Source organism: Poromitra crassiceps, assembly GCF_964638095.1.
Source record: "Poromitra crassiceps genome assembly, chromosome: 1".
In the NCBI taxonomy this organism is placed as follows: Eukaryota; Metazoa; Chordata; class Actinopteri; order Beryciformes; family Melamphaidae; genus Poromitra; species Poromitra crassiceps.
The window spans coordinates 83,219,104-83,245,468 of record NC_139623.1 but is presented as its reverse complement, the minus strand read 5'-3'; the positions used below and the strand labels follow the sequence as shown (position 1 = coordinate 83,245,468).

General features: G+C 43.1%; 2 protein-coding genes across 3 annotated transcripts in view; both read left to right on the top strand.

The window, feature by feature from the left end:
- The window catches only part of arhgap32b (Rho GTPase activating protein 32b), a 63,287-nt gene extending 58,636 nt beyond the window's left edge, over positions 1–4,651 (top strand). For both annotated transcript variants that reach the window (XM_083644827.1, XM_083644828.1), the window contains 2 exons: positions 232–869; positions 1,973–4,651. In XM_083644827.1, coding sequence (XP_083500953.1) covers positions 232–869; positions 1,973–4,258 — 2,924 coding nt within the window. In that variant the 3' untranslated portion in view covers positions 4,259–4,651. The remainder of the gene's footprint in view (positions 1–231; positions 870–1,972) is intronic.
- Positions 4,652–9,320: 4,669 nt separating this feature from the next.
- Positions 9,321–19,115, top strand: h3f3c (H3 histone, family 3C). The gene is made up of 4 exons (XM_083633748.1): positions 9,321–9,422; positions 12,238–12,381; positions 16,260–16,413; positions 17,775–19,115. Exons 2-4 carry the CDS (start codon positions 12,254–12,256, stop codon positions 17,901–17,903), a joined length of 411 nt encoding a protein of 136 aa, XP_083489874.1. The 5' UTR covers positions 9,321–9,422; positions 12,238–12,253; the 3' UTR covers positions 17,904–19,115.
- Positions 19,116–26,365: the final 7,250 nt, after the last annotated feature.

Here is a 26,365-nt window from a genome sequence, read left to right as displayed (position 1 = left end):
TTCTTAGTTTCCCAGGTGCATGCCTTTAACGCCTTGCATGGATTCCAGCTCAAAGAAATCTTGTCACATGATGTCCTAGCACCACGCTAACTTTTCCATCTCTTTCCTACTATTGAAGAACCTTGAAAACTGCCTGTATTCTGTCATTTCTTTTTCTTCACCTGCTGCTCTCTCGCTTATTCGTTCTTCAACTCCAGATCCCATGTTTGTTTGTTTTTGTCCCCTTCCCAGGAGTCATAGCTCTGGACTCTCCAAAGGACCCCTCCCCTGGTTCCCTCAGCTCCATGGCCCTCCTCTCTGCCCCTCCACCTCCCCCTCCTAAAAACGCTGCCCGCATGTTGGCCCTGGCCCTCGCTGAGTCCGCCCAGCAGGCCTCCATTCTATCTCAGACCCGATCCTCCGAGCCCTCCACACTGGTGTCACCTCACCAGCCACAGGTCTCCGACATCTCGGACTCGCCCCTTCCTCCACTCCCACAGTTCCACGCACTCTTCGAGGAGGGAACTGGAAGTGGACGTTCCCCAATATCAAATGTCACCCATCATCCCCCAACTTCCAGCCCTCCGGGCAGACAGCTGCCGCCAGAGTCAACCATGAGTACCAAGCCATCAAGCAGTGCCAGGTCCTCCACCAGTACACCTGGAACAAGGCAGGAAACGGATAGCATCACACCAAACACTCCCCTTTACCAGTGTGCCCCCCTGTCTGGTTCAGCCAGCCATGTTTCTCCAACTGGGAAAAGTCCAGAGAGGCAGCAGCCTGTTCAGGCTCAGGTCCTACTCAGCACCAGCTCGTCCAGTGCCACACCAGCCAGGACCCCCAGTGGTAGCTGCAAGGAGATAGGAGTCTTACCACAACCTGTTGTTGAGGTAAGAGTTGCACCCCACTCACCCTTTTCACATATACTGTACATATATTATGATACTATGATATAAGAATACTTCAGTTTTGCATGTAGCATTATGTCTCCACAGTATTTTATCTTTTGCTGTGTTGTGTTAGAGAAGACAAGAGACCACATAGTCTCTCTGTCATCACTAACACAGCACAGTTGAAGAAGTGTTCACACATTCAAGCCTCTCTCTTTTGAATTGTCTGTGAGCTTCTGCTAGTGCTCATCATAAAAAATATGATTGTTCTAACAGTAATTACCCGCCTTGATCCATGTCTGAAACTATGCTGTGTTTGGTCCTTGAAATTGGGGAAAAGGTCTTTGAAAGGTCCTTGAATTTGATGTTGAGGAAGGTGTGGGAACGCTGGCCACAGACATCACCACCACAGAGCCCACTTAGCCAATTTATAACTCAGATTAGTTCAACTGAATGAATTTGCAAACTTGAGTCCTCACATGCACAGGTGTCACCATGTCGCAATTCTGATTGGTCAACAAACGGCTCCTCTAATTTAAATTAAGTAAACCTGCTGAGTGGAGGTTTTCCAGTTCAAATGCTGCAAACTGGCCTGATTGGAAATATTTCAGTCCAGTGGTGGTGATGCATTTACTACAGTTGGAAAGGGGCTGTAAAAGCAGGATCTTAAATCACTGAATCAGCAGCTGCAAACTCAGCTCTTTGCTACACACAGATTTTCACCTGGTTGCCTCAGTGCTTTGCTGATGTGAGTTAATACAAACTGCTGTTTTGTTTTGATTAGCATTAGTCTAATAGATATTGAAATTAAATACTTCCTGGTAAAAGTTATCAAATTACATTGTACATAGACTAACTAAATTAAGTTATATATATATATAAATTAGATTGTTTTATCTTGTTTTCATAATTGAGGGAAGCCAAAATTGTAACTCAAATTAAAATTCAATTAATTGCACAGCCCTGAAATTGTGTGTACATTCTTTATGTGGGATAGTGTGTGTGAAACCTCTGTCCTGCTGCAACAATTCCCAACATGTTCTTTGTAAACTCCCCTCAGTAAATAAGGGTCATGAAACACTGTTGTGTTGTTTCATTCCCAGGTCAAGGCGGAGGACACTGCACCACCCCCAACCCTTCCAAAACCCTCGCTGCAGCGGCCTCCGACAGCTCAGCCACCTAAACCGCCTAGAGCGTCTGTCTCACTACCCCAAACACAAGCCCAGCTGCCAGCACAGCCTCAAGCTCAGATACAGCATCATCCTCCAGCACAGCCTCAACCTCAGATGCAGCCTCATCTGCAGTCGCAGCCTCAAACACAGATCCACCCTCAGATGCAAACCCAGTCCTTGCCCCAACCTCAGTCACACTCGAAGGCCAGCGCTAGAGTTGCCCCCACCTCCGCTGAGCCTGTAGAGAAGCCTTGGGAGGCCATAAAGCCAGTACAGCCATGCACAGAGTCTGTGAAACAGCACCACCCACATGGACCCACGCCTCCAACGCCTCCTGTCCGCACCCTGGAGAGCAAACTGGCCACAGCAGCGCTCAGCCAAGCTGAGGCCTCCTTCCATGTCCTGGGTGAGGGTGCTACGCCTGGCCTTCTGGAGGATGCTCTGCCACACCATCTTCCATCTCCTCGTAAATCTTCCACGCACCAGGTGGCCTACCTGTACCACAATAAAGGAGAGACGGTCGTAATGGAGTCTCCAGGGGCCGCGTACTACCACCAGAGGCCCGTTCCTCTGGGGCCGCAATCCATGCCGCACCACTACCGGCCGGACAGCGTACCCCCGCACCTCACTCACGTGTCCAAGTCTGAGCCTCAGATACCTTATAGTGCCCGAGTAGACGACCGCTACAGCACTTTGGGCCCCCGGTCTTATCACCACTCCGTGAAGTCTAGGAGCAACTCTAGGAGTGTGTATGTTTCCCCTGGTCCTGGGCACCAAGGTCAGGGCTACAGCCAGATGGACAGAGCCCATGGCTGTGCCACCCTCCGAAGAGTGCACTCGCTCCACGTTCCTTCCACTATTCGCTCAGTGCCCATCCAAAGGACTGAAGTTCCTCCAGACGACGATATGTTCTTTTACCACCGGCCCGTGTACCAGTGCAAGGCCTACCAGCAGCAACCGCAACAGCCACCGCAGCAGTCCTCACAGGCCGACTACCATGTCACCCAGCTACAGCCTTACTTTGAGAATGGACGGGTCCAGTACCGCTACAGTCCATACTCGGGTTCCAACCCGCTGGAGGCGCCTTACTACGATGTGGACCCTTACGGCACCATCCGTCTCCGGCACTGCCACTCCTATGGCAAAGATGCCGGAGCCAACGCCGGCCGGTCGGGAGGGAAGGCGAGTGGATACCACTACCTCTCTCGCCACGTTCTCCCACCTGGGGCAGAGCACAGCTTCGTGAGCAGGGACATGCCCCCCGGTCACGGGCCCAAGGGAGCTGCTGTTTACTTTGCCTGGGACCCTGAGGAGTCAGAAAGGCTCCGCATGCACTCCATCCGCAGGGAGAGCAGGGCCAGACAAAAGGTCAAAGGTCCCGTCCTGTCTCAGTATGACAACGTAGGCTTGTTCACACCAGCAGATATATCAGGCTACGAAACGCTGCACTCACGGAGTAAATCTGACCCAGGTAAAGCTATACTGGTCGCAGCCGAAAGCAAAGATGGACGATACCACGCCAGACACCTGGTGTCAGACCCTGATGTCCTCATGTACATGGAGACCGACAAGCACGGCCAGGGCAACGCAATGAGCGACAAGTCGGACGGGCTCGTCAAACAGAGCGGCTCCAAGAAATGCCAATCCTCACACTCCCTTCCAGCTACTCTGAGCCACAGTCTCTCTCATCAGCAGGAGAGCAGTCGACACGAGGCCACGTACGAGTCCGGAGACGACAAGCTGGATGGCAGCAGGTCTAAACACTGGCAGCAAGAGTATCCCAAGAGGAACTTCCAACCACGCTACGAGTGCCCCGATCCCGACCACCACCAGAATAAGGTGAAAACATCTAGCGGCTACCACAGTACAGACGAACAGCCGTCTGCTCCCAGGGAACAACTGGCCCGTTTGAAGCCGGAGCGGTCGCACAGCGTCCGGGAGCAGCAGCAGCACTACAGCCAGGGTCATCTCGATCTGGACAGAGACTACTCGTATCAGAAACACGGCACCAAATCGGTGCCGTCCCACTATGACAACTTGGACGACTACCACCCAGTACCTCAGCCACAGGCTCCGCTTCAAAAACGTGGAGGCCCCGCCCCTGGATTCACAGTGACCCAGGGCAACAGAGCCTACTCCACAGCCTTGGGCCAGGGCGCCTTTCTTCAGACTGAAATGGCCATGCAAAGGCCAGAGACAGAAATCTGTACAGAATGACGTGATCTGTGGGAAACGTGTCTTTAGCTGTGTTAAAGAAAGCAGATCATAGACTCTATTGAGCCACGGTTGAGCAGCCTCTGCAGGACAGTAGACTGTCGTCTCACCATTATTTTTGTTCCTCTGTATTTTTATTGAAATTGTAAAGAAAATCTCAAGACTTTTTACAGGAAATACTGAATGTACCTGAAATTATTGTCCAAGAGGTCATATTGTTCTGATTGATTGAGACAGTAACCAGTCATAAATGTATATGATATGAAAGACGCAAGGTACATTTAACAGGAACCACGAAAAATGTAAAATATATATATATACAGTATATGAATAGAATCACTAGTAAAAAGGGATTTTTAGTTGTTGTTGTCCCCCCCCCCCCCCCCCCCTTCCTTTTTTTTTAGGTCGAGGCGCAGGGTACAAACAACTGGGATTAAAGGTTTGCATTTTAGAAATGCATGTACTCTTTATCTCTTGCAGAACAGTTCTGTGTACTTAAATATCCATTGTGTACTTTCTGGATGTCACAGCACAAGTCATTGAAGCAGGAAATATGTACGGCTAAGTCATGATGGCGCCTCTCTCTACTATACAACCAGGCGGTACAGCGTGTCCACATGTGTCTTCAAACATCTGTCGATGGGGGTTTGAGACCCGAGAGCAAAATGTTAGCCAAGGAGCTGCAATGGGTTGCTTTCAATTAATATAGTGGTTATTAATGTCTTATTTACTCTGTGACTGTGCCATTTTTATGTAACTTTGCTATAAACAGATTTCAGTGACTTCAAATGGAATGTTTTGGTACTTGTTTGTTCTTCATTGTAAGAGGGACCAAACAACTTAGCAAAGTCTGGGCTCATCACAGTATTCTTGCACATGTGGATGGATGAATGCCTATGATAGCTTCAGATGTGTAAGGTTATGTTTATTCCTTTTCTTTTCTTTTTCTCCACCACTTTCAAAGAACTTGCGTGAACTGGAATAACTGAATAAAGTTACCTGAAAACAATGTCTTCTCAAACAACGTGAAGTACATGTTGCCGCTGCCCGTTGAATTTTTGTGTTGGGAAAACAAGCTGGTGACGATCCTTCCATTGTGTTCCTACAAACCATATTCTTGTTCGCTGTTATTGTCACATTAAGTATGTCATAATGCACAAATATTGTGTTTTTGATTTAAGATCACTCTTTATTTTTTAGAGTTCATGGTTGACAGGCGAGCTTCTGAAGTTATTCAGTTTTGTATTTGTATCGCCTTATGGGTTCTCAATTCAAAATAGTGAGAAAATGTTATGTTTTTTGGAAGAAATGTAGGGCCAATTATTTTCAGGCTGGCAAAAATGGTACCATTCATCCAATATTGTTATTGGTTGACTACAATGGATGGATTCCAATATGTTTCAATATGTCTAAATCCAGGTTGTACTCTGTAACTGTTTCACTTCTATATCGCTTGCAGGTTTTGCTCCTCTTGCCTTATGGCCCCTACCTTTTCAGATGGGGCATTGAAGTAAGGCGTTGTGTACTTGAATGTGAAAACACTCTTGTCTCAAACTGGAGGTATCTCAAGTTAGATATGAAATAAATAAATAAAACTTCAGGAATAGCTATATATCCATGTCTATTAATATGTGCACTTTGGGGGGTTATCGTTTATGACTAGTAAACATTCCTGGTTCAGCAGTCCTATATCTACAGTAAAGTGTCTCCACAAGACACGATTTTTCTAGATTCTGGCCCACAATTTGCACGTCTTCTAGTGTTGTTTCTTGCTAGAGCAGCACAACATTCGATTTTCAAGATGTCATCAACAAAATGTAGAAAAGATGATTTTTGTCTGTGGTAAATCATGGCATAACAATCTGGAATTCCACTCACTTCAAGTGGTGGGTATAATCATTTAAAAACTTTCTGCTAGCCTAGTTCTACAAGATAGCATAAATGTAAGCATCTCGGAATATTAACCCTTATCCATTCCTGAAGCTTTGTGATGAATGCCATACCCCATTAAGTTGCTATGAAGAGCTTTTTCTACCTACTGCCTTTGATAGCAATGTAAATATGTGCTGAACCCACAACCTTTCTGTATCAGTCTGTGGAACTGGAGTGCTGACCTGCATTCAAAGCAGAATTGTTTGCCTCCTTATAATGGGAGGTTTGGGCCACAGCATAATATCATGGGGAGGCAGTGTAATGTGTATAAGGCGTTTATTATAGACTTGCAGTTTCTTGACCTCGATAACTTGTGTTTGGAGCTTGTAATACTTGTGGAAAGAGGAATAATGAGCAATACACCGTTTTCCTTCTTCCAGAGTCCATGAAGAGAAAGATTCCTGCTTACCACTTTCAAATCCATCACAGGAACTTTCTCAACATGTAACAAAACCATTAGGCCTTTGGCTCAAGTGTCAACAAAACGATGCAGAGGTGACGGATGTGCGACAAGTTCCTTTCTTTAAACATTAATGGTACAAAACCTCTGTTGGATAGTAGTAGTTAACACTGGAAATGACTTAACGTGCAGTCCCTTGATGCCAATAGCTCATGATAGAAAGTCTTGTTGCATACAGTACATTTTATAGCATACAGTAGTAGCAGTCAGAATAACTGCACTCCATCTTTGTTACGGTGACTGGTCATTGGTTATTGAGTTACTGTGCAGTAATATTCAACCCGTTATTTTGATAAATGGGTTTAAGAATAGCTCCTACTAGCATACAAACAATTCTGTGGTGTAAACAAGCCAGAATCTTGGTTCTTCTTGCAAACGCTCAGTGAAGATGAGCTTACTTGGGGCAGGGTGTTCTGATTGACATCTTACAGCATTAAAGGCGCTGCCTTGGGGAACCAGTAGCCTGGGAACCTGACGAGTATACATTTCCTCCCTTTCCATAAAAAGACTACAAGCAAGGGGAGATGGGAGGAAAAACCTTCTCAAATGGTCAAATGCAGAGTTGCCATTTTTATTCTATGCCTGACCAATATCATGACGTGCTCAAGTGGAAAATGTGCCAAATGTTTTTGTTTTTGCATTACTCCAGCACCAGTACCTTTCCAGGAAGATTACAAAAAAACATCTCCAGACATCCACACATCCTCTGTAATGATTTTCAAACCATGCTGGGTGGGAACGCTTTCACTAAGAGCTAAGTGACAAACTTCCTTTCATCAGTGAATTGTCTTAATTATATTATTATTTAATTATATGATTATATTAACAGAGCATTTCTTTTCAGCTTAACCCCTAAACTATATTGTCCAAATCATATTGATTGAAATTGTTTGATATCTGAGAGGGCTCTTTGGAGAATCTAGTAGCCTAACAACAATAATCTAACAAACTGTGCGTGCAGCAGACCACTCCCCCATGTTCAGTTCACTACACTGAGTCTACTGTGTGTTGAGTGGATGTGTTGCAATATTTGATCATTGACAAGTAAATAATGGGAGATGTAACTAACTGCACTTATGTGCATTAATTGGCTCCACAGTGTTAATAATCTGACATGTTTCCATTTTGAATAATTGAATGAAAAGATTGATTCACTCCTAATAATGCTGGCCCTTCACGTAAAAGATAAAGGAACAGCAACAATGTTATGTTGTTTAACATGATAGGGATGTAAATTGTGCATTAGCCTATATGTGTAATTGTTGCTATGTAAATACATAATAGGATAGTGTATATGAAGAGTTTGTTTGCAAAAAAAAAGGTATTTTTATAATTTTATATTATATATTGATGTTGACATTGTAATAATTTTTATTTTTTGTATATTTTTAATTATAAATCATAATAAAAACATCCTGATAATTGTCAGATAAATCACCTCAATATTTTTTATGTGCACTCCAGGGAGTATCAAACAGGTGTTTTTGTAGGCTAATTGAACTCTTTATGTCCATACATTTTCAAATGTCTTTAATAGCAACTGGGTGTGTTGCGGCTGTCAAGACATGCAGGCTCGAGTGTGTTGGGTCTGGAGAGGATTGAGACTCAGGTGGGCCGACAGTCTGGACTGGAGCCAAGCTGATCCATTAAGTAGGCCTACTGTTGCTGTGGGAGATGGGAGTGCTAACCCATGTTAATACTGGCCAACCAGAGCTCATCCTTTTCCTCACTTTATGCCAGCTGACTCTGATTCAGCTGTATAAGGACATCCAGTAGTTATTATGAGAGTTGGGATACAACAAAGGCAGCCAAATCAGTGTTTTTGACCAACAGGGGGCACTACAAATGAGAACAGTTGATTTGACTGCTCCAGGGCCAATTATTCATCACAACATCAAGACTTGTATTGAAAGAATGAAAGATGGATTCCTACATTGGCTGTAGCTATGTTTACAGAATGCATATGGGCCTATCAAATTTCATCTAGCTGCATTAAAATGTCCTTAGAAATAGTAAACAGTAATATATCTATTAAACCAGCTGTGTCAAAACTTGACCTTTGATTGTTCCCAGTTAGCCTTTGAATGGATTTGAAAGACTTGAATTGTGAAAACAAAGCATAAATTATGCTATTTTAGTTTCCTCCCTTTCATATGGCCATGCGCTGCGCTGACAAATCAAGTCAAATCCAACCCAGGCTCAAAGTTTGATCACTATTAGTTTGTGATATTGAGTGATGTAATTTATTTGCAGCTTGGTTGTCTGCTTATTTTATGTCCTAAAACTCTCAAAGGCACAGCTAAAAATCTTCAATTGTTGGTGTCATGTTCTTTAGTAGCCTAATTACAGTCATTTTAGCTAACTTATTATTTTATCTCAGTTTTAAACTACAAATTCAAATGTCCCATTTGGTAATTCAATATTACTTATACATGTATTAAATTGGTCCAATAATGTTCAGTTATACTAAAAATCAACAACACATTAATAACAGACAAATATTAAATTGATATTTATTTATTATTTAAACAGCATACGGTATTAAAAGACTAGGTTTAAAACAGATAATTTAAAAAAAAGTTATTTTGAGGAAATGGCCATTACAATTGTTTACAAATGTTGGCAGTTGCATTATGGGAGACAGATGATTGACACGGCGGCCATTTTGCTCCTGGTCTCTCTGCTTCCATTGTGTGAGAGATAGTAAATATCTGACACTGCCAGACAACCATAACACTTGTATCCTTGCGAAGAAAAACGTTAAATTCAACCTCGGTAAGTTAGATTTTTGTCACGATTTTTTCACATTAAACTACTATTAACCGTTTTGAGCTAAAATTAGGACGGATAAAGTTAATTTCACGTTGAAATAGCCTTTTATTTCGACGTTGCAGAAAAGGAAAAAGCAGCTGCCTCGATGCACAGAGAAAAACAGGGCTTTCTCCAGTTCCACTGCACTGCCGAGGCAGCAGAGACATTCCCGCTCCACTTCGAGAGGCATTTTCTACCTCGCTTCTTCGCTGTAAACGGTCGTCGCTTCTCGTATCTGTGGCGCTTTTCTGATAGCCACACTTGTCTCCTACGCTTTGGTGATAGTCATGAGTGTACACATTGTCCAGTTTTGTGGAGAAATTTGAAAGTTTACGTCCCGCTCTTTGCCTGTATATTGGTAGGTTTGTTCTGATCTGCGGCCAGTGTTGCCAGATCTCGCGAGAGAAACGACCCACTTACCCACAAACAAGCGGGCTTCTCTCGCGAGATCTGCCAACACTGCGGCCATAATCATGCGGTACGAGGCGGGGCTAGGCCCGGTCGACCCGCCCTAAAACTCTGCACAACTAAACCCCATTGGTCGCCAAACACCACATAGATACAGAGGATTGGTATATTTCCCGAAGATGATCTGCATAGCATTGTGATTGGTGTGGTCGGGGTCCCCCAGTGCATGGATATGCATTCTGCTCGGTTTATGCAGCTGGCCAGACTGGAGGAAAAGTTTTCCCAGGGGGCCAAATACACAAGAGTTTCACGTTACAAAAGGAAAGAATAGAAAGATAGGATGGCGTTTTATGACCAAGTTCCTGCATTTAACACACGGTAGCACGGTGTCACCACCAAAACTTAAAAACTGCCTGTTTCTGTCTTGCAGGAGCTGGGTGGTTGGGGTCATTAGGCTGATAGGGTGCACCTGGGTGTCGCTCTCCCGCCTCACCAATGCACCTTCTGTTCTGTTATTTTATGTATATAGTTTGTGTTGTCTGGTTATTCCCCCTTAGTTTTAGTTAATGGTTTTAACTTTTACTTATTGTCGTATGACTCCATTCTTTGTTCCAACCTAGGGATAGGGGCTAGCAATAACTGACAAAGATAAACAAATCAAGTGCTAAACGAAGGATACAAAGTTTGGATGAGCTCCATGTTACAACCTGGCTCTAGGTTGGAACAGAGAAGGAAGTCATAACTGAAGTTAAAACAATTAACTAGAACGAATGGAAAATAAGTTATTTTCCATTCGTTCTAGTTATTTTAAATAACTAGACAACACAAACTACATAAAACAAAAGGTGAGGAGGGAAAAGGACGCTGATGTTCAGCTGGCTTTTAGTCCAAGGACTACACCAGGGCCAGGTGCACTCCATCAGCCTAACGGTCCCAACCACCAGGCTCCTGCAAGACAGGGAAGGGGGGGTCGACACATCAGGCCTTTTTCACCAGCAGCCATTTTGTGTCTAAAAAGCAGGAAGTAAGTCAATCCGATGTTCCAGTGCCGTGGCCCTCGTTAATGTTTTGCTTTGGACCTGTGTTACTTCCTGCCTTTTAGACACAAAATGGTTGAGGTGAAAAAGGTGGATTGGTCCTGAATGCACCCAAATGACACCAATGAGAATAGATTACATTAAACATTCTGTTATGTATTAAGTAGAAATAAATGCTTGAAATTACATGCATTTATTGCATATATGCAGTATGTGCAAACATTTCAGTAAACCTACAGAAACAAAGGGAATAAACAAAAGAAAAATATTAACAGTATGAATTTCATAAAAACACGAGATGTAGCCTATGCAGTATGAACATTAAATGAAAGATGTGAAGAGAATAGATACTATCTCACACGTTAGAAATATGATTAACACATTGAGTGCCAGCCGTTTTTTCAATGCTGTAGGTAAGTTGTGCCAGGGTTTTTTTTGAGGATTCTGGCTCATTTTACAAGAGCCGAGGATTCTTTTCTGTTAAGACTTCGTGAACACCAATCATCTAAAAAGAACTAATAGAATGTGTGCTTTCTCTGTCTAAAAGAGTTAGTTTGCAGAGTTAGTAGTTATGTAGATATTAGCCGTTGAGTACAGCATGGTTTCAGAGATTTTCAGAGAGTTTAGAGATAAATGGATTTTTAGAACCACCTCACGTGCCTGTGATTATGGGTGCCCTTGGGCAAGTCTGTATACTGTATTGTGTGTGTGTGTGTGTGTGTGTGTGTGTGTGTGTGTGTCTCCAAACTCCTCCCTCCGTCTGTGCTGCGGAGGGAGGAGGCTCCGCGGCCGCTCTCGGGCAGTCTGGACTGTAAAACTGGCTCGTTCGTTTCTTGAGGTGTCGGCTGAGAGCTTTGAAGAAGCTTTTGCGATTCTGGTCTTATTTATGCGCAAAGGTACTCGAGTGTGTGTGTGCGCGCGCGCGCGCGCGCGTGTGTGTGTGTGTGTGTGTGTGTGTGTGTGTGTGAAATCGAAAGAGTTTTCGCCCAGCTATTTCCTTGAAAATTAGAATGGCTTTCTCCAGCGGACCCGTGGCTGTGGCTTTCTCTCTGTCTGGAGAGAACTGTCGCCACTTAGTGGTCGGTAAAATAGATTATACACATTCTCTTCCTCCAATAGTGGTATAGAAGACGTAAAAGGGGTTGATTGATGTCCCACCGTCAAAAAAAAAAAATGTTTATGTAAGACGAGATATCTCGTCTTTGGCACTCAACGGTTGGATTATGTAAGACGAGATATCTCGTCCTTGGCACTCAACGTGTTAATATGAAGAAAATTATTATTAGCTTTTGCCTTAGTTTAGCTGTACTAAGCATCTGTATTTTTCTCTCCAGCTGATATTTTGTCGTAATGGCTCGTACCAAGCAAACAGCTCGTAAGTCCACTGGAGGAAAGGCTCCTCGTAAGCAGCTGGCCACCAAGGCTGCCCGCAAGAGTGCCCCCTCCACCGGTGGAGTCAAGAAGCCCCATCGTTACAGGTGAACAACACTGAGGGTATCATTTGGAGCTCATCTTCACTCATTTATCAAGGTGTCTGCACATTCCAAAAGCTCTTAAGTGCTCCCAATTTTGCACTTCTTGATCCTTTCAATTTTTGCAAAGGGTCCTCCTCACAGAAACCACTTTCCTCAATAGACATACTGTAGGCAGGTAACCAACACGATTCATTCATTTGGTTAAATCCATGGCATTGCAGGCAGTTTAAACACAGCAGAACAGCACAGTTTGTGAATGCAGCATTGCAGGTAGTTTAAACACAGCAGAACAGCGCAGCTTGTAAATGCAGTACAGATTAATCACACCCGCAGCATTATGTGCGGTCAAAACGCAGCAGAACAGTGCAGTTTGTGAATGCAGCAGCACAGTTTGATCACATCAGCGTATCCATCAGCAACATTACGAGCGGTCAAAACGCAGCAGAACGATGCAATTTGTGAATGCAACTCGTGACGTGATCCCCGCTTCTCTCACACACAGCTCCCAATCCACACAGCACAGCGGCTGTCTTTCTCCTCTTCGCCTAGTTCTAGACCATTCAATTTCCAACAATAAAGACTCCTGGGCCGTTTCACGTTCATCAGATCCACTAATCAACTCAAGATCCAGACAGCAGCCTCTTAGGGCGATCCGATGACAGAAACACTCGTTCCTTTACATAGGCCTACCTCCGCTCCGCGGCTCCAAAGACGCTGTCTGTCACCATTCATCCAGTGTAGTTTTTGACAAATGTTAAGGCAATCCTACAAACCAAACTTGCCTTGAGGCTCCAGGTAACAATGGATGCAGTTAGACGCGCTCTCATTTGCCGTCCAAACAAAATACAGAGATCCGATGTAGGTTTACGAAAGACTATTCATATTTAATTTCCAAACAAATACAATTCGATACAACAGCCCCAATTGGCTATATGCAGGAAAAACTAACGAAATGGATCTATAACATACGATCTATACACATACAACGTTTTAAAGTGCAGTCAAAAACTAAGGTACCGCTCTACCTGGGCCTACCTGAGCAGTGATTACCTGCCATGATATAAGGGGAAAGGAAAAAAGGGCGTGAACCAGGTAAGACTCCATATTAGATTTCCACAATAAGAATAGTAATATTAATAATAATAATACCGATTTACCATACACCCAACTCAAAGAAGTTAACAAATTAAATTATGCCATTTTCACCACTGTTTAGGAAATGAGCAATTTGGCTCCTACACTATAGCCCTTTTCCCACATGCGTACCGGAAAATTACCTGTAAGTCAATATCGGACATTTCCCTTCACACTTCGGCTCGCGCATGTGGGAATCTATCAGCGAATTTTCCTGTATGTTGGGGGGGGCGGGGGGAGGGGGGAGCTTATTTGGGGGGTCGGCAAAACTCGAAATAAGTTCGCTTGTCAGTTGTCACACAATAAATCACACTCGTTTGACTTAAGAGCAGCGTCAAGCCGCCAGCGTAATCAACACAGCCGATTTCCCCCTCCCCTCTCTGCTCGAGAGCAGCAGCCACGGACAGACACAGCGAATGACACAGCAAATGCACAAGCGAAATGTGGAAGTAGTTTGCTTTGATGTGCGCGAATGATTAGTTGATGCACTTTGAAGAAGTTGGGATCCGTGTCTGAGAGAAATAGTTGCTGGTTCGATGTTTATCCGTTCACCTGCGTCGCGTTGAAGCACTTTTTACAGACTGGCTTTGTTTGATGTGTCCGGGGTTGCCTTCGGAAATCAGCAAGCTGACATACTGCTCTTATTAGGCTATCACAAGATCATTTCGCCAGTTTGCTTTAATGTGCGCGAATGATTAGATTATGCCCGCTGGAACATTAAGCAACGTGTGTAGGCTACTCCTCGCCCATGATTGAAGGACCGCTGTCGCGGAAAATGACTGGAACCGTTTCCACTTGCGTCTCCTTAAGAGCATACCGCTCTTCTGACTGGCACGAAACTGGTGAAATGTCGGGGACGACGGGGTCGCGCTTATACCGGCACGGCGCCTTTCTCACATGCAGGCATTAGACCACGTACCGGTCATTTTGCGGTACAAAGCGCATGTGGGAAAAGGGCTTTGGTGTGAGTAACAGGAAGCCTTGTGGAAGGTAGCCTATAGGCTGCTGGGGGTGGGTTTTTTATGGTTGGTTACCTACAGCTACAGACTTGACATGTTTTTTTGTTTGTTTGTTTTGTTTTTATTGATCATTTCACCATTGCATTACATTACATCATATGTAAAAATGTAACTGGATACAATATGAAACGATCATTTTCACAATTTGAATTATCAAGCAAGACATAAAACAAAGGAACACTTAAAAAAACAAGACAAAGAAAAACAAAAAACATACAAACAAATTGTACAATACATAACTATACGAGGGAGATGTAACCTTACATATTATGCCATTTGTTTATTAAAGTTTCTTAAGTAGTTGACATGTTGCTAAATAAATAGATTTGATCATAGTTCACAGTTTGTCTCACGTTGCTTCTTTTTGAATGTAACAACAGTTAGCTAGCTAGCTTTGACTAATGCTTGTGCTCACGTTAGTTAACGCTAATGTTTCCATTTCGGTAGGCAGCTAGCGAACTAGCTAGGGAATAGGGTTTCGGCCCTGTCACAATGTCTATGACATAATCAGTGACATCATTATTACCAAAATCATCTTATGACATCACTGATGATGTCATAGGCACTGATGATTCCATAGGCATTGTGACATCATCAGTGACAGTGATGTCATTAGTCTCAACGCCAGACCCATGAGAGTTCTTACGCTGATACACTACGTTACTGCATGCTGCAGAGCTCTCTCTGGGTCTGGGACACTTTCCCTCAGAGGGCTGGTTATGGGAGGGAACCGTTCACTTGGCCTGTCATATGCCAGTGATGGCTTCAGTCCTGTCCAATCAGTAACGACTTTGCGATCAGACAACACGGGAGGTAGTCTGGGCACCTTTCACCCCGCTTTTTGTCATGGGGCGTAAACCACGGAACCAGAATGAACACCGGAAGGCAGTGCGCCAAAAAACGTCTTTGTTGCCGTTAGCTTGACGTCTCTTGCCTCGATTAATTGTCTGATGCAAAGCTCCTGTATTGGCTTAAAAGATGTGAGATTGTGAATCCGCAATGTTTCTAAAAGAACTTCTTCAAAAACTTCGTTCGGTACGTCCATCTTTTGTTTTGTTGTTTGCCGTTCTGATACTTGGGTCAAATTGTCAAGTTAACGTAAAAGTTGACGAGCTAGAAACGCTGCCCATCCGGTCTAGGGCGGGCTCTAGGCCGGAACCAGGTAGGGTGACAAAATCAATTGTGAGCGGAAGCCAGGCTCTTTCTCGCCGAGAAGAGCCTGGTGACGCGAGGTTACACGGGAGGCGCAGCCCATTTTTCGAACCGCTCTCTCATCGGTGCTACGACCTGTCACTCATTCAATTTCAACCCGCCTTCAAAACCAGCAGTGGCTGTTAACTGGCACAGACTCACTTATGTAGTATGCGGAGTGCAGCGATTCAACGTAATATTTGAGTCTGGGGAGAGACTATGATGTCATCAGTGATGCGAAGTTGAGAAATTGTGCGCTACGCATGCCAATAGAGCTGCCAAGCAGCCGAGCTGCGGGGCAGCCTAGTAATGCAAAAAAGACAAAAAAGGGAGATGCTTCAATGAGATGAGATGAATAATGCAACAGACATTATTGTTTGTTCTTCTTTTGTCCCAGGCACATTTTTAGATCAAATTGTCATATCCTTACTTGCTCAATGAGAGCTATTGAATTGGAACTGTTTATGTAGCGGGCATGGAAATGCTTAGTGAAACCCCAGCAGTAAACCGGGTGTTGATGGTCTGTGCTTGTCCCAGGCCCGGCACCGTGGCTTTGAGAGAGATCCGTCGGTACCAGAAGTCCACCGAGCTCCTGATCCGCAAGCTGCCCTTCCAGCGTCTGGTGAGGGAAATCGCCCAGGACTTCAAGACCGACTTGCGCTTCCAGAGCGCCGCCATCGGAGCCCTGCAGGTACTTACGCATGTGTGTCAAAGACGATGGGATTTCAAGCAAGACGACCCAACTTCAACTCACTTCCTGTCATTTTGTCATGTGGGTTTTGGCTTTCCAAGGACACGGCCACTTAGGAGGTTTTCGGCAGGTCAGAGTCTATTGGAGTCAATGGGAAAAGTCAAAGTGATCTCAGATTATGACACATTCTTTCGCCCCCATATTCATTAAAGTAAATATTCAGCTCATTCTCCGAAGCCACATATCTTCTGAATACTCGGACACTAAAATGGCATTTTTCAGACGGACAGATCAGGAGAAAATTAAACTTGTTCAAGACCTGTCTCTGTCTCAGCAATACATTTTGGAGACTTGCTATCATTTGTTAGAATTGGCGGAGCCTGCGGTGACGCATCTATAGTAATATCTATGTGTGCGTGCAGATATAAAACTAGGGCTACAACTAATGTTATTTTCATTGTCCATTAGTCTTTTGATTAATTTAGGAGTCTCTTGCGCTTCAGCCTCTCCACAGAGGGAGGTCGGTGCTCTCAGAACAGGACACTATTTAACCAAAAACAGTTCATTGGTTGAACCCAAAGTGGAACTGGAGCACACGAATCACTGGACAAAATATTTAATAAGGTGCAGCAACTGCGACTAAAGTTTTGACGCACAGCGTCTTCATCAGAGTCAAAAAAGACTGATGAAGATGCTGTGCGTGATTCGTGTGCTCCAGTTCCACTTTGGGTTCACACATTTAACTGTTTTTGGTAATCTTTTGATTAATTGATTAATCGATTAGTAAGTTGTTTGGTCTATAAAATATCAGAAAATGGTGAAAAATGTCGATCAGTGTTTCCCAAAGCCCAAGATGACATCCTCAAATGTCTTGCTTTGTTCACCAAAGACATTCAGTTTACTGTCAAATAGAAGAGTAATGTTGTGTTCAAGGCAACTCGTAAGTTTCATTTCAGAGACTTCCGACGTCATTGCTTGAACGCAATGTTACTCACTTCAAGTCGGATAAAGCGGAGCTCTGAAATGATACCCGAATTACCAACCTGTAATTTCAAGTTGGACAACCGTTCAATTTAACAAGTCGAAACTTGCCCCCCCCCCGCCCCCTTCCAGAGTTTCAAGTTGACTTGAACGCAGGTAGGGTAAGGTAATCAGAAAATATTCACATTTAAGAAGCTGGAATCAGAATTTTGACTTTATAATTTTTTTTACATAAATCGAAATCACTCAAAACCGAGTAATCGATTATCAAAATAGTTGGGAGATTAATTTAATAGTTAACAACTAATGGATTAATCGTTGCAGCTCTATATCAAACTAAATGCTGCTCCTGACCATTTACTTGTCCCTCCCCCCTGCAGGAGGCCAGCGAGGCATACCTGGTGGGTCTGTTCGAGGACACTAACCTGTGTGCCATCCATGCCAAGCGTGTCACCATCATGCCCAAAGACATCCAGCTGGCACGCCGCATCCGCGGGGAGCGCGCCTAGACAGCCTCCCTAACCTTTCACCTCTGTCCTCTTTTTTGCTCTACCTGTCACTGTTCCTGCCCTGTCTCCTTCCTCCCTACCCGCCCGCACCCACATCCACCCATCCCCAGCCCCCCTGCTTTCTCGGTAGACTTTAGAAAGAAATATAGAAATATGTTGACGTCTGGTCTCTCATAGTTTTTTTTTGTCTTCACCAAATGTTTTAGGGTACTTTTTCGTGCATGTAACAGGTTTCGCTGATGAGACGCGTGCACACACGCATACTCAAACCACACACCAACAGACGGAGCCCTCACCACCAAGCCCAGCCCTCCTGGATCCCCCCACCCAGGGTGCGACGTGTGCCCCAGATTGGAGGGGCGAGGCCGAGGGGCTATTCTGCTTAAGGGGAGCTCCAACTTCCACAGCAGGGTGCTAATAAAACTAGTCCCGAGGCTTTGGCCCTGTCTGAGCACACTCCTCCCCTCCCCCCCCAGTCCGTCCCTCCCTCTCCACTCTGATGCCCCTCCCATTCTCCAGCCACAACAAACCATTTCCCTCGCCTCTGGTGGGAGGGGATATCTGTCTGTTGGCCTGTTTGTGTGTGTGAGCTCTGATTTGCCAAACCCATTGTATTCAAACAAACAAGTATCTCTTGGTTGCTTAAGAATATTGATTATCGTTGTGGATATGGTGTCTATTATTATTTTTTACCTATATACTTCATGGATGAACATCTCTTCATTTTACCACTTCCAGATTCATCAAAATAAAAGGAGAAAGTGATTGATATTGGATTTTTTTCCTTCTCTTTTTACAGTAGTCTTGTTTTGTTTTAGAAAATCCGGAAGGGCTTGTGTGTTTCCCAAATCAACTCGTTCTGACTCTAATGGCAGCCACAAGGGGGCAACGATTCACCAGCTCCTTTCCTATTCAGTTTCTGTCACATTCTGCGACTCTATCTCTGTCTCTAGAGAGGCATTTGACCTGTATCAACAGCATAAATCGACAGTGTAGCGAGCTTTTCTCTGCATGTTTAGGTTCTTGTGTCTCCTGTCTGACTGTGGAATCTGTCCGTTTCTCAAAATTTGTGATACACAATATAACCTCATATTTGTTTTCTTTTATATTTTTTCTTATTCCTCGAGATTTTCAGACGTATAAATAAGCTGATCTTTGTATTTTCCAAATTTCTCATATTATGGTGGTAATAAATAGGTGTTAAAAAAATGATTTTGTTTGATCTGCCTCATTTGTTATACATTCTGCAGTGTATTACATATAAGGGGATGCGACGGTGACTATAAAGACTATATATTTCTTGCAAAATGTTAACAGCATATCACAGGTTGGATGCAGTGTTCATTTCGTTGACAAAAACTATGACGAAAAATGTTCGACTACCTATTTTCACTGATAACTAAAACTATGAAGGATACAAATGACTAAAATGTGACTAAAACTAATAAGCATTTTAGTCTAAAGACTAAATCTAAAATAACTGCCAAAATTAACAGTGATGGGATAGTCTAGGCTAGAGCTATCAAACTGGTAAGGAATCTGGATATTACACAAGTGAAAGTGTTGAATGTTGCTTTATGAATTTCAACACTTGATACAACCTGTCAACCTTGATTCCAATTTCCAATGCCTGTATTGGCCTAATTGAATTAGTTTAAAGACAGAAAATATTTTGACTAGAAGTAATGACTAAAAGTTGACTGTAATGACTTCGTTGACTAAAACGTTTTGCTTGTCTTCGACTAAAACTATCAAGGATAGAAATGACTAAAATGTGACAAAGTAATAAGCATTTTTGTCCAAAGACTAAATCTAAAATAGCTGCTAAAATTAACATTGGTTGGATGTCAGAACTGCAAGGTACTGCAATATGTGTCACAGTACTATGGAACCAGTCTACCACATGGGGGAGACATTACACAAGGCAGCCATGGAGAGCCTTTCACCACAGTAACGAAAAGACTCAATTTTCAACTCTATTTTCTAATCAGTGTTCTCACTGTGGTGTCCGGTGACCACCAGGGGTCTCCAGGGTGTCGCCAACAAATTGATGAATTGTTAAACTTCACCATTACTTGATTTACAAGATGGCAACACAATTAGAGAATGTAGAAGAATGACTGTTTTGATGGGTTTCTCTGTTATCGCTCTACCTACAATACAGATATAACAGTCATGGAATTCTGAGGGAAATCATATCTTACATGTTCTCAGATTTGGGTCCAGGAGATAGTTTCATCAAATGGAGGCCCATGGCTCTAATGTGTATTAAACTATTGATGTGAAAAAGGGTGAGAATCACTGTTATAAATAATAACTATGAAAATATTATTGAAGATGTAAAATAATCTGGCATCTTACCCCAAACATTTTATTTATGCATAATTTTGTATCGATAGATAATGGAAAGTGTTTTTACAACTAGACTGCAATCTCAACATCAGTTCCATTTAGATTTTATTTAGTTCCCCCTACCTAGGGGGGGGGGGGCTATCTGTCTCCATTCCTTCATTTGTTAGTTAGTCGCACTGTAATGTTGACTTTGTGCCGCTAGGGGGCGGCATTGACAATGAATGGCACTGACCCAAGGGTGGATCTAATTTACAACATGTTTACTATTTGCTTGTATTTAGGACCCAAGTAAGAGTCCACAGAAAGAAAGCATGTAGTGAGAGTGAGTGTCTGATATATGTGGATCATTAAAACAAGAATACTGTAAGGTAGTCCTTTGCCAAGAAAGAGGAGGCAAAATTGTGCATGTGAGCACGCACACACGTGCGCGCACACACACACACACACACACACACAATTCATTTCAACCTAGCTGAACTCTGATGTAGGCTTAACAGCCAAGACTCTGTTGTGTCGTCGTTGTTGTTGTTGTTGTTTTACTTTAGTGTCCAAAATATTCTTAATGGATGTCATCTATATGTAGAAGTAGCCTACATGTTTTTCTATTTTTACATATTATGAAATGTGTCTAAACGTAGTAAACTTATTTTTTTTACGGGGGGTTTTCAGTCGGTAGTGATATCTGTCAACTTGTGTCAACAGATTTTACTCAAATGAGTAAGAGACTCACTACTAGTACAACGCAGTGTCACAGTGCATTTATTCCGTGCTTCATACTTATTCAAGCTGCTGTTTCCAGACAGGTCTGTAAACACAACACACTCCTTATTGCTGGAAACTTCAATATGTTCTACGTGCCTCTAAAACCAAAGGCCAAGTGTGAGTACTCGGTTGTCAGGAGTTAAAGCAAATGTATCCTTAGAAGATTTCCCTTAAAAGGTGTGTACTGTGTAGCCTATCTAATTATATAATAGTGTCAAAGTGTGTGTGTGTGTGTGTGTGTGTGTGTGTGTGTGTGTGTGTGTGTGTGTGTGTGTGTGTGTGTGTGTGTGTGTGTGTGTGTGTGAATGAGCACCCCTGAGGGTGACATAGCGGAGCAATATTTTGAATGAGGTCGTTAGGGCAGACCAGACCAAATAGGCAAAAATGACTCATGAGTGGCCAAAATGATTCAAGACACGTTCAGCACCATGGAGAGTACCAGAGTGGAGGAGCCCACAGGTGAGCAGAGGAGAGAGGAGAGGCTGTATGCAAACTCTGAGAGCGAGGACTGACTAAATGGCCAGTCACTAGTATAGTCAAGTAATCAAAAACCTTTTTGAACTATAAAAATCTAATTCAACCCATTTATTGACCTTTGCTGCTGCTGCTGCTGCTGCTGCTAGAGTTCTAACGAAGACTAAGAAAGCTGATCATATCACTCCAGTTCTTAAGTCCTTACACTGGTTGCCAGTGTGTCATAGAATAGATTTTAAAATACTGTTATTAGTCTATAAATCACTTAATGGCCTAGGCCCAAAATACATAGCTGAATTGCTCCCACGCTACGAACCGTCTAGACCTCTTAGGTCAGCAGGGTCCAGCTTATTAACTGTCCCTAGGATCAAATCAAATCATGGGAAGGCCGCATTTACCCACTATGCTTCTGCTAGCTGGAACAAATTTGCCCGAAGACCTCAGATCTGCCCCAACTTTACTTACTTTTAAAAATAAAAAATAGACTAAAGACTTTTATGTTTACCGTCGCTTTTAACTGCTGACAGCTGTTTCTCAATCACTATCATACAATTGGTTTTAAAACATAGATGATTGCAATTACTGCTAAAAGCTGCAGGTCTGGGGGATGGTTCCATAATACGGATATACTGACAAGAGGGTGAGGTGATGCGTCAGGAGGGACGCACGCATAAGGGGAGCTTAAAAGAGGACATCGTACCCAGACCTGAGTTGTATGTGTGTGTAGTCATGTTTCTTATATAGTATGCCGGGGGACTAAATATAGATAAATTGATTTATTCTATTATGCAAACCCAATGAGTCCTCTATAAATTTTTTGCTCTTTTTGCAACTGCTGCGCCTGTTGCTTAATGCACTTTTTATACTATTTTTTTTAAGTTTTGTTGTGATGCTTTTAAATGTCCATTTTATTCTCTTCTTTTATTCTTTTATTTTCCTGTCAACCATTTTATGTGAAGCACTTTGAATTGCCTCTGTGTATGAAATGTGCTATACAAATAAACTTGACTTGACTTGACTTGACTTTTGAATGCATTTATTTTCACAACTGTTTTGAATGCCACTGTTAATGTCAGCTAAGGCAGGCAGTAGTGGACCATGTGTTCTGTTTTTCTCTGTTCACCTTCCTCAAGGTCTGGTCAGCGCCATCCATCCCCCATCACATCTGCTCCTCCCTGGGATTACAGCGCAAATGTCTGTCTGAAACTCTCAGTGCTGAGGGGGGAGATTACAAGTGCACTGCACCCTCCAACGAAGATTAACCAATCGGGGCGCAGAGACACAGGGATTAACCAATCACACCAGAGAGAGGGAGGGTGAAGGGATTAAACCCAGTACAGAGTGGGATTAGGTTAGTGTTGAGTGCACAGAAATGCTTTGAAATGTCTCCCATTTATGTTCAAAATATTGTGGCACTTTATGTGGTTGAGAACAGGGATACAAATGAGTTTATATGGAGCAAAACCAAATAGCACAAGATATTATTACTTACATGATCAGAATTATATCGTAGATGTATTACTTTCTCTGTTCCTAGGGATTTCTTTTAGTTGATATGAAGCACTTTTTACACAGTAGGCTAAACAGTAATTAGTCACTTGCATACTTTTAATGTGATTGCCAAATAGCAATAAAAACATGTTGTGAAATGTTATGATGATCTAGATTGTCAAGCCTAGAATTGAACTTAACTTTACCCAAGATAGCAAAATAAACCCCTTTATCCAGAAGGGAATGACAGATTTGATAGAAATGTTTGTGACAACAAGAGAATTGTGCTAATCTGTGTTGGAAAGGTTGTCTTGCTTGTCTCAGAATCAAAGCTCTCCGTCCCTCCCCTTCTCCCACACAGACACACGCACACACACACACACACACACACACACACACACACACACACACACACACACACACACACACACACACACACACACACACACACACTAGGTGCTCCTATAAAACATTTTCACATATTATTTGTACTGGTTAAGTTTGCGTGGCTGTAAATTGTAACCCGGTCATGTAGGGATTATCAAGTTGTCAGAGGAGTCGGGGAGGCAGAGACAAGGTTGGGGACACAGCAGGCCGAGAGGGAGACGTGTTTTGTTGTTTTTGACAGCTGATACCATTAAGTAAGGGAACATTATACTTCATAGCTATCAATGATTCAAATGTTTTGGAGTAGTTTCCTGTCTTTTTCGGGAACTAAGAAGGTAAAGGGACACTTCACTGAAAAAACAATGCTGATTTATTTTGCACGGGATCTCACACACATCGAAAAACTGCCAACAGTTTTACACACATTTGTTTAGTTTTACAGTTACTAGGCATCTCGCGTGCTCGATTCCTTGCATACGCAGCTCGGCCACTGCATGGCCTCACCCGCAGTTCGGCTGCTGCATGGCCTCGCCTGCCCTATTGGCGGCCGTGCAATGTCTCCCTCTCTCTCTCCCTCAGTCTCTCCCCCTCTCCTCTCTCTCCCTCCCTCAGTCTCTCTCCCCCTCTCTCTCCCTCTCCCTCAGTCTCTCTCTCGTGTGTGTCACTGATGCATCGGTGATGTCACAATGATGTATGACATCATTGATGACATAATCACTGAACTATAGCCTCTGCCTTAGGGCAATCAGCCTTAGGGCAATTAGGGCAATTCATCTGCCCTAATTAAAACATCAGGCTCTGTCAGGTCACCTCTCTCTTTACACCCCCTGAAAGTTTCAGCCAGATCACACGTAAAACAGCATAGCTGTGGCCAGACAAAATTCTTGAAACAGAGAAACAGAGTCCACATTGCCAAATTTGAAGATAGATAGATGGATAGATAGATAGATAGATACTGTAGATAGATAGATAGATAGATAGATAGATAGATAGATAGATAGATAGATAGATAGATAGATAGATAGATAGATAGATAGATAGATAGATAGATAGATAGATAGATATATAGATAGAGAGTTCATATGAGTTCCTTTGATGCCAGTGATGTCATCGGAAGACTTGTGTCACAGTTCGTTAATATGATGGTTGCTGGTTACCCCTGTGATTGATGACGTCACGTGAGGCTGTCATCATGGGAAAGTGAGAGTTGACTTGAAGGGGTGTAGTCTATAATGACGTGGCAATAGGCTGTGGCAGGCTCTCTGCCAGGAAGACATGTTGTCTCTGCCAATCCTGTTCTATTCTCTTTATTCCTTTATTTTCATGTATGGGTGTGAGTGTGTGTGTGATACTTATTTCCATTAGCGTCTAAACTAATGAACGGAAGCTGGTTGTAGCTAGCTTCCACACGGCCGGCCTGCTGTCTGCGCCCTACGCGTGTGCCGGGCAACCCCCCTTTTTGCTAACTTTCCATCAGCCTTGTGGTTATTTCGTTCTGCCGTGGTATGTTGCGGGCCCAGTTCATCTAGACACGACCCTCCATCTCTTTTTAGAACCGAACCCGTGACACTTGGAATTATTCAGTGCCTTCCGACAGAGATGGAGACTTGAGACTTGGTGACTTGGACTCGAGTTTACTCGAGTCCCTGTTTTGATGATTGTGAGTCGACTTGACAAAAAGATAAATGACTTGAGACTTACTTGGAATTGGAAGTTAAAGACTTGAGACTTGACTTGACTTGACTTGAGACGTCATGACTTGAATGGCTTGTTTGTTATTAGCAATGAAGAAATGTAACAGAATGTAACATTTGATGTTGTAGTCTGGCTGTCAGTGTGACTGTTTAATAGTGATCGACAGGAAATAAATTAAGAAATTAAATTAAGAATTAAGAAAGCTTTTCTAAATTTATTTGATTTTTGTTTGTTTACATTTATTTAACCGAATATCAATAATTATAATACAAATTCAATTCATCGTCATGAACAGGTTAGATAAATTGGCCAATAATATCACTATTAGACAGGTACTAATACCATGTCTTTTTTCTTCATAAAGGAAAGACTGCAGTATCTCGGGCAGGGGCGGGGGTGTGTGTGTGACTTGACTTTGGACTTGACTTGCCTTAAGTAAGGACTCGACTTGATTTGACAAACCCTGTGACTTGACTTGACGTGTCCAAAACAAATGACTTGGGACTTAACCTAGTTGAGACTTGGACCAAAGTGACTTGGTTCCATGTCTGCCTTCCGATGACATCACTGGCATCAACTTAACTCAAATCAACTCTCAAAAACTGTTAAACTACATGAACGTCTGCAAAACTGTCTACAGTTTTTGGATATGTGTGAGATCATGTGCAAAATAAATCAGCATTGTTTTTCAGTGAAGTGTCCCTTTAAAGGGATACACCACTTTTTTGGAAGTTTAGCTCATTTGCCACATCCCCCCAACATAACCAAGATACACCATGCCTTACCGGCACTGTCCGCTCAGTTTACAGTGAACAGTCGTGAAGTTACTAATTATCGCCATAGAATGGAGGCTAATGGTACAGCTGTTAAAAATCTGCCAAAACACACATCTCACGGCGCCAAAATACATGTTGTGCTTTGGGTACTCACCACACGATGAAATGTTAATCCAAAATGCACATAATCTGTCTTTTTGGAAGGAAAAGAGGTCGGCGGCCATGTTTGGAAAGTAGTGCCGGCTACCTCTTTTCCTTCCAAAAAGACCAATTATGTGCATTTTGGATTAATATTTCATCGTGTGGTGAGTAGCTGAAGCACAACATGTATTTTGGCGCAGTGAGATGTGTGTTTTGGCAGATTTTTAACAGCTGTACCATTAGCCTCCATTCTATGGCGATAATTACTAACTCCACGACTGTAGCTCACTGTAAACTGAGCGGACAGTGCCGGTAAGGCATGGTGTATCTTGGTTATGTGGGGAATATGTGGCAAATGTGCTAAACTTCCCAAAAAAGTGGTGT

What these genes read in the sequence shown, in the direction of transcription:
- h3f3c (XM_083633748.1), top strand. Translation starts at nt 12,254, where the DNA reads ATGGCTCGTACCAAGCAAACAGCTCGTAAGTCCACTGGAGGAAAGGCT. An exon ending in AAGAAGCCCCATCGTTACAG is followed by an intron (nt 12,382 to 16,259) that starts GTGAACAACACT and finishes TGCTTGTCCCAG; the next exon opens with GCCCGGCACCGTGGCTTTGA. An exon ending in CCGCCATCGGAGCCCTGCAG is followed by an intron (nt 16,414 to 17,774) that starts GTACTTACGCAT and finishes TCCCCCCTGCAG; the next exon opens with GAGGCCAGCGAGGCATACCT.